The sequence below is a fragment of the Mus caroli genome, unplaced genomic scaffold (assembly GCF_978045245.1).
Source record: "Mus caroli unplaced genomic scaffold, Mus_caroli_1 scaffold_2, whole genome shotgun sequence".
NCBI classification, from domain to species: Eukaryota; Metazoa; Chordata; class Mammalia; order Rodentia; family Muridae; genus Mus; species Mus caroli.
The window spans coordinates 154,555,420-154,568,201 of NW_028227257.1; the positions used below are offsets into that span (position 1 = coordinate 154,555,420).

Here is a 12,782-nt window from a genome sequence, read left to right on the forward strand (position 1 = left end):
TTGGGCAGCTATTGGGTGTGACTGCCTGTGCCTGGTCTGCCTCTGCTTGGCAGGGCGGTAGCTCGTATCGGGGCGTGGCTTCCAGGCACGGGGCTGTAGTCCTCCGGTCGCGAGAGGGCGCTGTGGCGGCGATAGGGTCTTGGGCCGGGCAGTTCTCCGGAAGACTACAGAACGGAACCTGAGCCAGGGTTGACCACTAGACTGAGCTGGGGCGAACCCTGGGCGGGGGCCGGGGCACGGGGCCGCAGTCGTTGTTCCAGCTGCCACCGTGACTGGGGTAGGTCCGCCTCCGCCAGCGCCGGTCCCAGCTGAATCAGACCTCGGGCGTCCGGCGGCGGGTTTGCTGCCGAACGGTGGGCGCAGGTGAGCCTAGGAGGCTGAGCGCGCTGCCCTACTCTGCCTCGGCGGGGTGGAGGGCTGGCCGCGGGTGCTGGACAGACTTGTGCAGCTCCGTGAAGTGCAGCCCCGACCCCCTGGCGCCTGTTCTCACGAGGTCGCTTTTAAGACTAGCGAGCTGACTTCGGGGAGCTAAGGGATTTTTCTGCGTTTCCTCAGGCATCGGGGAGAACTCAAGTCTCCAGCCATGCAGCTACAGGCCCTCCTCCAAAAGGACCGCCCCATGCCACAAAGGGAGCCACTCGAGTTTTCATGGCATCCAGCTGGCGAACTCTGACGTGCATCCTTGACAACAAGAGTTGCTTGTCAACCTCCCAGGGAGGATCCCTTTCCTTAGGAGGGCCAGGCTGAGGGGGTCAGGGCTGGCCAGGTCCGGACTATGCCATCCAAGTCAGCTTGCCTGCGTCACACGGAGGCACCTGGGCAGCTGGAAGGCAGAATGCTCCAGGGACAGCCTCCGAACACGGAAAAGAAGCTCATCCCAACACCAAGCTTCTTACCAGCCACTGACTCTCAGGGTTCAGAGACAAACCCCCCCATGCCTCCTTTCAGCATTCCAGCAAAAACAAGCAACCAGAACCCACAAACTAAGGCAAATCTCATCACCCCACAGCCACCTATTAGACCCAAGTTGGAGCGAACCCTGTCCCTCGATGACAAGGGCTGGAGGACGAGGCGTTTCCGGGGTAGTCAAGAGGATCTGACTGTCCAGAATGGGGCCAGTCCCTGCAGGGGCTCCTTGCAGGACTCGGTAGCCCAGTCCCCTGCCTACAGCCGGCCCCTGCCCTGCCTCAGCACATCCTTGCAGGAGATACCTAAGCCCCGAAGGGCCACAGGCAGTGAGGGAGGGAGCCCATCCTTGTGGAGTGACTGTCTTTCTGGAATGATCAGCACCTCCTTGGACCTCCTGCACAGAGATGCTGCCTCAGGTGGGCCCCCCTCCAGGTTGGCAAGTTTGCATGCCTCACACACACCACCGGCTATGGACCTCAACATAGCCTCCAGCTCCCTGAGAACAGCAAACAAGGTTGACCCCGAGCACACGGACTACAAGCTCCGCATGCAGACCAGACTGGTCAGGGCCCACAGCAACCTGGGCCCTAGCAGACCCCGGAGCCCCTTGGCTGGTGACGACCACTCCATTCACTCAGCCAGATCTTTCAGCCTTCTGGCCCCCATCCGCACCAAGGACATCAGAAGCAGGTAGGGCTTTGGGGGGGGGGGGAAGGGGAGGGAGCTTTGGGGCTGTCATCAGAGGCCCTCATCAGGACAAGAGCAAAACTGAACCAGGCATGGTGGCTCTTGCTAGTAATCCCAGATCTTAAAAGACTTGAGATTGGATCATCACAGGTTCAAGGGGCTTTGTGAATGGATCCGAATAGAGAATGCCTAAGACTTAGAAATGGAAAATAAGGCAGATCTCCCATCCTCTCTCAGAAATCATACCTTTCTCTTTCTGTCTATATCCTTCCAGATCCTTTTCTTTGGGGCTCAGTGCCATCCACAGACACTTTGCACGTGTAGAAGTTGCTTGTCTACCTCATTCTTTATGGAGGCAGATGAGAGCACACCCTCACACTCTCACTGTACCGGTAGTTTGTATTTTCATGCGTCCTGCCGGGCAGCTATCTCAGTGAGTGTCTGAGTTGGCCCCTTGGTTTCTCAGTGTGAAGGATCTCAGGTTTCTTCAGCTGTACTTGGTTTTTTGGCTTTTTGTTTGTTTGTTTGGTTGGTTTGGTTTTTCGAGACAGGGTTTCTCTGTGTAGCCTTGGCTGTCCTGGAACTCACTCTGTAGACCAGGCTGGCCTCGAACTCAGAAATCCACCTGCCTCTGCTTCCCGAGTGCTGGGATTAAAGGCATGCTCCACTATGCCCGGCGCTGTACTTGTTTTTAACCACTGCTCATGAGGAGTACTCAGGGATGTCTGGTGATTGATACCTGAGGGAGCGCTGGGTGCTGTCCCATCACACTGGGGCCATAGGTCAGCATTTTACCAGGACATTTAGACACCAGTTAACCCACTGGACCAAGACGTCCAGGGGCCACTTACAGGGCCAAGGAACGGGCTTGACTAGCTTACCCTATGCCATTGGGAGAGCTTCCACACTGTCGAGAGTCACAGGATCCCTGTGTCCGAGATGGGTACTTGCTGATGTCCACTGAGTCCTCTCCCCTGCCATGAACATCCTGAGACTATACCAAACCTCTCTGACTCCAGTAATTAACTTGTATGGACTTACACGGAAAAGAACCTGGGAGCCGCCCACCACAAGGTGAACCCTTTCTTGTTTGGCTTTCCTATGCTGGCTCCCCTTTCTTGGGGCCACATCCACTATGGGGGACACAGAACCCAAGCATGGCCTATCCAGATCTGGAGCCTCCTTTCCCAAGCTGGTCCCCTTCTGTGGTCTTGCTCTTGGCCTGTAAGGTATATCCTGCCTAAGGCCTCCTACATCCATGTTGCTGGACATTCGGTGGGTGGGACAGTGAGAGTGGGGAGGGCTCTCGTGGTATTTCCAGGAGCCACCTAAACAGGTGACTATAGGCTAGAAGGTTTCATGCGAGAGACCTAGAGTGATGTGAGAGTGCCTTGCTCTAGGCAAAGGACCTTCCTTTCCTCTGAGAGTGAGGTAGTCTCTTGAAGTACAGTTTCTGCCCGTATCTCCAGGTAGTCGTTTCTAAGTTTCCCAGTCAGTGACTCCAGCCCTGCTAACTGCAGGACCCTCTTCTGGAGATGTTGGGGTGTTTATATCTGCACAGACCGCTTCCAAAGAGAGCCACATACTGAGAGGCCTCTGGTGGACACATCATAAAATTGTGTTATTGTTTTCTTTTTCCACAATTAGAAAAGCATGGAAACCCTTGCTTATCTGGTGAGCATTGTGTGTCTGAGAGTATTGGATCCCCTGGGGCTAGAGTTAGGGACAGGTATGAAATGCCATATGTGGATGCTGGGAACTGAACCCAGGACCTCCGGAAGAGCAGCCAGTGCTTTTAACTGCAAGTCAGTATCTCTCCAACTCTGTGAAAATTACTCTTTTTTTTTTTTTTTTTTTTTAAAGATTTATTTATTTATTCTATGTAAGTACACTGTAGCTGTCTTCAGACACTCCAGAAGAGGGCGCCAGATCTCGTTACGGATGGTTGTGAGCCACCATGTGGTTGCTGGGATTTGAACTCTGGACCTTTGGAAGAGCAGTCGGGTGCTCTTACCCACTGAGCCATCTCACCAGCCCCCGAAAACTACTCTTAGTGGCTGGATCAGGCCTAGGTCCCCACTGCTGTTTCAGAAGAGGCCCTGGGTTCTTTTCCAGGGCATCTTGTCCCCAGAGGCCACCAGGTTGCAGTAGCTGACCTACTGCTTAAGAAAAAACAATTGCATTTTTTTTTTTTTTTTTTTTTTTGTTTTTTCGAGACAGGGTTTCTCTGTATAGCCCTGGCTGTCCTGGCACTCACTTTGTAGACCAGGCTGGCCTCGAACTCAGAAATCCGCCTGCCTCTGCCTCCGGAGTGCTGGGATTAAAGGCGTGTGCCACCACGCCCGGCTCAATTGCATTTTTTATGTGTGTATGCATGCACATGCTCATGGGAATGCATAGTGAGCATGTATATATAAATCAGGACAGTATATGGGAGTTGGTCCTTTCATACCATGTGGGATGGCTGAATCATCTTATCAGCCAAACCCTCCATTTTTTTTTTTCCTTTCTTGTGACGAGGTCTCACTATGTAGCCTTGGCTAGCCTGTAACTTGCCGTGTAGACTAGGCTGGCCTGGAACTCACAGATATCTGCTTCCTGGGATTAAAGGCTTCCATGCTCCCTTTACTCAGAAGGTCTGGAGCGTCCTCCCCTCAATGGATTGGGAAGCTGTGCTCCCTAAGGCTGGGCACAGGAATGAGCTTTTACCCCGCTGCTGTCCAGTCATGTCCTGTAGCCATCTGGACAAATTGGGTGACTCCCTAGTTTGGAGGAAGCAGGGACAGCTTACGAGGAAGGGTGTGGGGCTTTGGGCTGGTGTCTGAAGGACTAGTCTGTCTCCCCTGTGCTCAATGGCTCCTTCCTAAATGATATAACTCAGGATTTTGCTCTACCAGGTTAGTGTGTGGACCCAACTAGTATATTAGTGACTTTCACTCATTGGCTTGGAGGTGAGGTCAAGAAGGTCCCTCCCTAAGGCAGACCAGGCCCTCCTGAGGGCTTATAGAGCTGCACCCTCAGGACATTCTGCCCCATGAAGTTCAGGAGCATGCGTTCTGGCTCCAATTGGCTGTTGTTCTTAGAGACTTGAGGAACATTGTTTTGTTCATGCATTCTTAACAGATTTGGCCAAAAACAGTAAGGAAGGATAGGGTAAGCAGTGTGGCACATACCTTCACCCAGCTACCAAGAGACAGAACAGAAGATCTTCAGTTGAAGGTTGAAGATCAGCCTGGACACAGCAAGGCCTTGTCTCAAAAAAGAGAAGAGAAGAGAAGAGAAGAGAAGAGAAGAGAAGAGAAGAGAAGAGAAGAGAAGAGAAGAGAAGAGAAGAGAAGAAAAAAGAAAAGACAGGATATAGTTCAGTGGTAGAGGGCTTGGCTTAGCATGTATGAAGCCCTGGGTTCTACCAAAATATCTAGCATCACCAAAAATAGGAGTGAGGGGTGTATGGGTCAGCAGTTGAGAGCCCTGGCTGTTTACAGAGCACCTGACTTTGGTTCCTAGCAACCACATGGTGGCTCACGATCGTAACTCCAGTTCTAGGGGTCAGGCAAAACACTTACATTAATAAAATAAGTCGGTTTTTTGTTTGTTTGTTTGTTTGTTTTTTAAAAAGATTTATTTTATTATTATATCTAAGTACACTGTAGCTATCTTCAGATGCACCAGAAGAGGGCGTCATATCTCATTACGGATGGTTGTGAGACACCATGTGATTGCTGGGATTTGAACTCAGGACCTTCAGAAGAGCAGTCAGTGCTCTTACCCACTGAGCCATCTCTCCAGCCCTGGTTTTTGTTTTTAATTAGGTCAGAGACGTGAAAAGCATTCAGGGTTCCTTTCAGCTGGTGTTAGAGTGATGCTGTGTGTCTCTGTCCCTTCCTGAGTCCTGGTAAACGGCAGGTGGAGATGGGGTACGGAATGATGGCTGATGGGAGGGAGGAGGGTCCTGCACTGGATTGTCCCCATATTCCAGCTCTCCTCTGTCACCACAGGGCAGCTCCATTGTGTCTCAGACCCTGCTTTGTAGTGTGGCACATTCTGGTCAAGTAGAACTGGTTGTTGGGTGGGCATGAGGACTAGGGGGAAATTACCTTGGAAGAAACAGGAGAGGGTGCCGGGGGTTCTGGAAGATAGGTGGCTCCCATGGCGCTGCAGGTGGGGATGAAAAGGATGCCCTGCTGAATCAGCTGTGAGCTCGGGACGGGGCAGGTAGTGCTGTTGCAGGCAGGGACAGAAATGCTGGCAGGAAGGTGACAAATAGTGAGCTTAGGCTTCCCTCGGTCAGTTACAGCTGCCTTAACCCTGAGGCAGAGCCAGGGCATGTGGGTGGTGAAAAGAGAGGCTTCAGCAGCAAGTGGTGAACAAGGCAGTGGACCAAGCAGAGCGCTGCCCTGTGAGAAAGTGCAGAGGACAGTACAGTGACAAGGATCCAGAACAGGGAGCCTGAAGTCTTCCACCGAAATGGCATTTGGAGGAGTGGCTTCACAGAAGCGTTGAGAGGAAGCCAGTGGGACAATGGCCTGAGTGTACATGCAACAAGCTCACAGGGACCTTAAATTTCTTTCTTTAGATTCATTTTATGCATATGTGAGTGTTTCATGGGATCTAACGTTCTCTTCTGGACTCCACAGGTACCAGGCACACACGTGATGCTCATACATTCAGGCAAAAACTCTCATACACATAAAATAAAAACAAAATCTCCTGGAACTGGAGTTAGGGATATTTTGAGGCACCATCTGAGACACTAGGAATCAAACTTGTGTCCTGGAAGAGCAGCTAGTGATTTCAACGTCTAAACCATCTCTCCAGCTCTAGGACTTCCATTTCTTAAAGGCCTGGAGAATAATGAAAACAAATCTAGTATTTCTCAGTATATGGAAAAGTATGTGAGATTTGGAATTCTTGATGATTTATTTGTTGATATTTCATAGACAGTTATGAGCTGCTATATGGGTGCTGGGAGTTGAGCCCAGGTCCTCTGGAAAAGTAGCCTGTGCTTTTCATTGCTGAGCCATCTCTCTAGCCCTGAGGTTCAGATTCCATTGCCCCAGAATGCATTGCTCTCTGGGCAAACAACCATACCCATCATTTCTCCCTGGAACTTTGGTGTTTCTATACTGTGGTGATGGAGCTGAGTGATAGGGTAGAGACATAGTCACCCACAGGGCTGTATATGTTCAGTATCTCTGTGCAGGCTGGTTGGGCAGCCCCTATAGCACATGGTGCACACATGTGTCCTGGGTAGGTCAGATTCATCACACTTAGGACTGTGTTTCACCTTGACAGATGTGGCCTCATTCCATTGAGATCTGGAGACAGACTGAATTCAGAGGGAGATGGGGGCCATCTGTGTTGCCATGAAGTGGTACTGTACTCTGGCTACGGAAATCTCAACTCTAGGGGCAATACTGATGGCTGGTATGGACAGGATTGTCCTCAGGCCCAAATGGCTTACAAAGGCCCTGTGGCTTATAGAACTGATACCATTGGAGAGTGTGGCCCCAAAGGTACCTGTCCTGAGTGAAGGAACTCCTGGGTCACTCTGGCATCATTGAAGCTGGCTGCTCACTTGCCTTTTTTTTTTTGTAGGAGCTATCTGGAGGGAAGTCTTCTGGCCAGTGGGGCCCTGCTAGGAGCAGAAGAGCTGGCCAGGTACTTCCCAGACCGAAACATGGCTCTCTTCGTGGCTACCTGGAACATGCAGGGCCAGAAGGTGAGAGGGGTCACAGTGAGGTAAGGCAGAGGCAGCTGGACTCCATGTCCTGACTGTCACAGCACAGTGGCTCTGTGAGTCTCCGTGAGGGATCGGGGTTGGGCTTGCACTGGGAGGATGGGCATACCCCCCAGGCAGCCAGCACAGACTGAAGCGCCCGCCCGGTAAGAAGGGGCGCCCGCTGGGAAGTGGCAACTGAGCGGTTGTGCTCCAAGAGGGAGACTGAAGTATCTGACATGTCAAGGTCCCTGGAAGACCAAACCTACAGCTGTGTACACTTCTCTTTGAAAAGAAGCTATTTCTGGGACCATTTCCAGGTGACTGTGCAGTTGCTCTTGAACCTCTGCTCCCAACCTGAGGGAACCAGGAGTCTTGACTGTTTTGTGGTCTTCACCACAGGAGCTCCCAGCAAGCCTGGATGAGTTTCTGCTCCCCACCGAGGCTGACTACACTCAGGACCTGTATGTCATTGGAATTCAGGAGGGCTGCTCTGACAGGTGAGGCTCCACTCAGCCTCCACTATTGATTGGAACCTCCAGAGTCCTGTATGGACAGTGCACTGGGACCTGAGACCCTTGTGAAACTGAAGCAATGTGGGCCAGATGAGGGACCTCCATGCCTCACTAAAATGAGCATAAAAGTCAGCAGTTGTCCAAGGGAGCACAGAGGCAGCTAAGAGGCTCTGGCCTGCCTCTGTCTGGTTACATATCCGGTGGCACCCTGACGGATTTCCCTGGAAAGTGGTTCCACAGCTGTGTGCTCCTCACTGTAGTTTATGGGGTTTGCTGGCCTGTGAGGAGAACACAGGAGACCTCTGGGGAAAGGAGCCTGTCAGAGGTGGGGCCCACCCCTGCTAGCCCATAGCTCTCTGATAACTCACATGAGTCTAGGTGGGACTGGAGAACTGCACATGCCTGAAGCAACCTGAAGGCTCTCACGGTGCATGAAGATGCCATTAACCTGGTCGTTCTCAGTACAAGATGAGGCACAGTTGTGGTGTCCCCTCAGAATGCTTCCAGGGGTTCTCTGGGCAACACAGGAGAGGGTGGAGCTGAAAGGCCCCATCTAACCTGCCTCCTTCCCCACAGGCGGGAGTGGGAGACACGCCTGCAGGAGACACTGGGCCCACAGTATGTACTGCTGTCATCAGCAGCACATGGCGTCCTGTACATGTCCCTGTTTATCCGTAGGGACCTCATCTGGTTCTGCTCAGGTAGGCAATACCATGGGGCTTCTCCCCCCACCTCCTCTCTCCGTCTCTGTGTCTGTGACATGTGCCTGTACCACAGAGCACATGTGGAGGTTAGAGGACAACCTGCAAGTCAGTTCTCCTTCCACCGTATGGGTCCTAGGATCAACTGTGGTCTTGTCTTAAGGCTTAGCATCTTGCTGGCCCTTGCCAGGGCTCTAGGTGTCTGCATATACAGGCTTTAATAACATATGGACCCTGTCCACATATGGGTCCCCTCACAGCAACCTGCATCCTCTCTGGCAAATGTGCACTTTGTGCTTGGGATCCAACCTTTGAGGTTCCTATGTCTGAGGACACACACAAGTACACTAGTGTAGCTGTGTCTGTGCAGGCCCTGAACCCGTTCCTTGCCCTGCAGAGGTCGAGTACTCCACAGTAACTACACGCATCGTGTCTCAGATCAAGACCAAGGGGGCCCTGGGCGTCAGCTTCACCTTTTTTGGCACCTCTTTCCTCTTCATCACATCTCACTTCACCTGTAAGTGTTTGCAAGCCTTGTATAGTCCTGAAACTGGTTTGTGAGTCTCTGTCCAGGTGGGGTGCCAGTTGCTCTGCGCTAGTAGTGGTGGGTAGAGTCTGATACGCAGAACATTCACTGTTGTCAACCACAGCCCTCTGAGGCAGAGCCCCACAACAGACAACTGGGGAGTATTTGGGGACAGTCAGGGTATGGGGCAGCTCAAGTGTCTATTCTGTTTTTGTCCCATAGCTGGAGATGGGAAGGTAGCAGAGCGGCTGCTGGACTACAGCAGAACCATCCAAGCCCTAGCCCTGCCCCGGAATGTGCCAGACACAAATCCCTACCGCTCTAGTGCAGGTGAGGGCTACAGCTGCACAAGACACTCTCCAACAATGTGACTGTTGGAGGGCTTAGGAGATTCATGGAGTCCTCATGACTGAAATAGCCACTGGGTTTGCAGCAGGGCAGATGGGAGCTCACAAGGTCCAGTGGCTTGGCTTGTCCTCAAGTCCTCCGTGCCAACCACTTCCTGGCCCTCACTGAGCTGTGAGAAGCCGAGAGTTGGCTAGACCTGCTCTGTGCATCAGAGTTGGCCTTTGCACCTGCAGAGAGCCTCCCATCCTCTGCAGTTGTTGACCTTGGCTGCTCCTATCACTGTCTCCTGGGGGGAGCTGCTACCCAGCTGTGATTCTGTCTGGAAGGGGACCCAAACAAGGGAGGCCCTATCCTGTCCTAGAGCCCATCCATTTGTCTGCAAATTACAGCAGATGAGGGGAGGCCAGCACCAATGTATTCTTCTACCATGTGCCCAGGGGATGTCACTACCCGGTTTGATGAGGTCTTCTGGTTTGGGGACTTCAACTTCCGCCTGAGTGGTGGACGAGTGGCTGTGGAGGCCTTCCTGAAGCAGAAACCCGAGGTGGATGTGCTGGCACTCCTGCAGCACGACCAGCTCACCCGGGAGATGAAGAAAGGTGAGTGGCCTGGGGAGCAGCACCTCAGGCATGGCCGGCCCTCCCTGACTCTCCTGTGTTGCAGGGTCCATCTTCAGGGGCTTTGAGGAGGCAGAGATTCACTTTCTTCCATCCTACAAGTTTGACATTGGGAAGGACACCTACGACAGCACCTCCAAGCAAAGGACACCCTCCTACACAGTGAGTATGTAACTACAGCCTGGCCTCAGGACTCCTGCCAACCACAGCTCATGTCAAGCATGTAGGACTGACACTCAGCACACAGCAGCCAGCCTAGAACATCTCAGCCCTGAGGCCAGTGACTGCATGCTACCGGGGGTGGAGGATAGTGCTCTGAATGCATTACTAGCCATGGTTAGATTCACTCCGGAGTCCATCTGCCTGGCACTAGGTAAGAACAAGTGGGAAGCACCTGCAGGCTCACCTGGCTTTTCCACCAGACCGACTCTTTGGTATTGAGTGGCACCTGAGGGATCCTTGAACACTCATGAGAGCCCAGCAGCTCCTTGTTCTCAGAGGGCTGGAAAGGAACAGATGGCATCCACATAGGACTTTAAATGCCTAACAATTTTCATGTTCAGTAGGGAGGGCTCCCTAACTGAAACAGCTAGGCCAGGGCCGCAGCCTACACCACGCTGCACAGGACACCTACAGCAGAATGACACAGTCTCTGTTTCACCATCTCTTCCGAAGGACCGAGTCCTATACAAAAGCCGTCACAAGGGTGACATCTGTCCCATGAAGTATTCCTCTTGTCCTGGGATCAAGACTTCAGACCACCGCCCTGTGTATGGCTTGTTCCAGGTGAAAGTGAGGCCAGGACGAGACAAGTAAGCTCTGCCAGTTCTTGGATAGGGTAACTTTTCGGGGATGGATGGCAGGCTTGGGTGAGGCCTAATGTTTCATGCAGCCCCTAGGCTATTATGAATTTGCTTCCATCTGAGCCTCAGTCCTAGCAGTTCTTAGGGTATAATTCCCAGGTTACTAACCTTTGTGGTTGCATGAAGAAACGGCTTGTTCTGTGACCTGGTTCTCTAGGGTTGAGCAAGCTCCTGGAGGCATCAGCATCACCTTCTTTTGGCACTTCCATACCCAGTGGGGAACTACAGGGGCTAGAGCAACCTAGCTGGGATGAAGAACCCTAACCTCTGGACAGTGGCCCATTTTCTATGGGGCTCAGCAGGTGTGCAGCTGAGTGAAGTTGAGGCCAGCTCTTTTTTTTGGGGTGGGGGGGTGTTTCAAGACAGGGTTTCTCTGTGTAGCCCTGGCTGTCCTGGAACTCACTCTGTAGACCAGGCTGGCCTCGAACTCAAAAATCGCCTGCCTCTGTCTCCTGAGTGCTGGGATTAAAGGCATGCGCCACCACACCTGGCAAGGCCAGCTCTTATTAAAGGTCTTTTTTTTTTTTTACAGCATCCCATTAGCTGCCGGCAAGTTTGACCGAGAATTGTACTTGATAGGAATTAAAAGACGGATTTCAAAGGAGATTCAGAGACAAGAAGCACTGAAGAGTCAGAGCTCCAGTGCTGTCTGCACTGTGTCTTGAGATTCCAGACCAGGACTGGCCACAGCAGCTGGGGGACCAAGGTCACTGCAAAGGATGGGCTTGTTCTCTGCTGCTCCTGTAATGCTGGGATTCTAGTCAACCATGGCGAGGGGCTCCCCGCTTTCCCCACAGACCCAGCCCTCAGGACATTTATATCATGTTCCCACAGGCACATGGCAGGGCATGTGGACACCAAGCAGCAGTTTCGCCCTCAGGAGTAGTCTGGACTTCTTGCCCTTGAGCACTGCTGTCTCTTCAAACTCCTTTTATTTATTCCTGTTCTCATGCTAGAGCCCAGGGTCTCCATCTGTATTTTCCTAGCAGCTCCTTTCCTCCAGGGGAGGATCAGGCAACCTCTGGTATCTTAGATGCTCAATGCCTAGAACCTTCCAGGACTACAATTCTGGAATATTCCCTCCAGACATTTTGACAGGCTTTGAGGTTCTACATCCTGGTCCCAGGCTTCCAACCCCCAGTTGAGTAGGGACCTCTCCACTCTACAGGCCACGCCCAGCTATATTAAACTCACAGTTTTTAGGAGCTTCAGACCATTTGCTTTTGTGCTGCTAGTCCCAGAAAGGCATGAGAAATTGTTACCAGACAGCACCTTGCTGGGTTTCACTCCTTGAAGAAAGCTTAGGACCATCATTGCTCTCAATCTTACCCCATCCCTTCAGAGACATAGCCTTGAATGTACAGACACCTAGGGCCATCCACTCTAGTCTTCTAAATCATTTATTTTTCCATATTTATATTTTTAAATAAATAAGGATATATTCAATTGTAAACTCTTTCTGGCCAAAGAGTGAACCTTGGAAGAAGTCTGCATGCATCTTGGGGCCTCAGGACACCCCAGGGTTTTAAAAGGACATAGAAGTCAAAGGCCAAACATTTGGTCTCAGCTGTCATCTGCTACTCAGTCCCATCCCAGGTCTTTCTGCTAGGTGCTGTCCCTGCTCACAGCCAGAAGCAGCAATAGCTGGAAAAAGTGACGACTTGGGACTCCAGTGAACCATAATAAGCCAACAAATGAGATGAAACTCAACAGCATCAGCTTCTCCAATATGGAAAGTCACCTGCTTCAATAAACCACTGTGAACTGCAAATTCTACTGGGAAGACAGCCTTTTCTCTCCCAGACAGGCTGCCCTGGACTTCATAATCCTGCCTCAACTATTCCTGGCTTGAATAAGGTTTGATGTGGTAAGAGTTCCAGACAGGTTTCGCTGTAGC

The 12,782-nt window shown here is 51.9% G+C and overlaps 1 protein-coding gene across 2 annotated transcripts; it reads left to right on the forward strand.

The window, feature by feature from the left end:
- Positions 1-173: 173 nt before the first annotated feature.
- Inpp5e (inositol polyphosphate-5-phosphatase E) lies at positions 174-12,656 on the forward strand. Of its 2 annotated transcripts, none has more exons than XM_029473827.2 (11): positions 174-363; positions 556-1,599; positions 7,195-7,318; positions 7,718-7,815; positions 8,407-8,531; positions 8,929-9,048; positions 9,280-9,387; positions 9,843-10,004; positions 10,069-10,184; positions 10,698-10,834; positions 11,418-12,656. In XM_029473827.2, exons 2-11 carry the CDS (start codon positions 776-778, stop codon positions 11,548-11,550), a joined length of 1,947 nt encoding a protein of 648 aa, XP_029329687.1. In that variant the 5' UTR covers positions 174-363; positions 556-775; the 3' UTR covers positions 11,551-12,656. The 2 variants fall into 2 exon arrangements, with proteins under 2 accessions (XP_029329687.1, XP_021037970.1); XM_021182311.3 differs by having other exon boundaries at positions 174-277.
- Positions 12,657-12,782: the final 126 nt, after the last annotated feature.

Bases quoted from the DNA above. Each gene is read 5' to 3' on its own strand.
- Inpp5e (XM_029473827.2), top strand. From the start codon at position 776: ATGCCATCCAAGTCAGCTTGCCTGCGTCACACGGAGGCACCTGGGCAG. The intron at 9,388-9,842 runs GTGAGGGCTACA...CCATGTGCCCAG, and splicing joins TCCCTACCGCTCTAGTGCAG to GGGATGTCACTACCCGGTTT. The intron at 10,835-11,417 runs GTAAGCTCTGCC...TTTTTTTTACAG, and splicing joins GTGAGGCCAGGACGAGACAA to CATCCCATTAGCTGCCGGCA.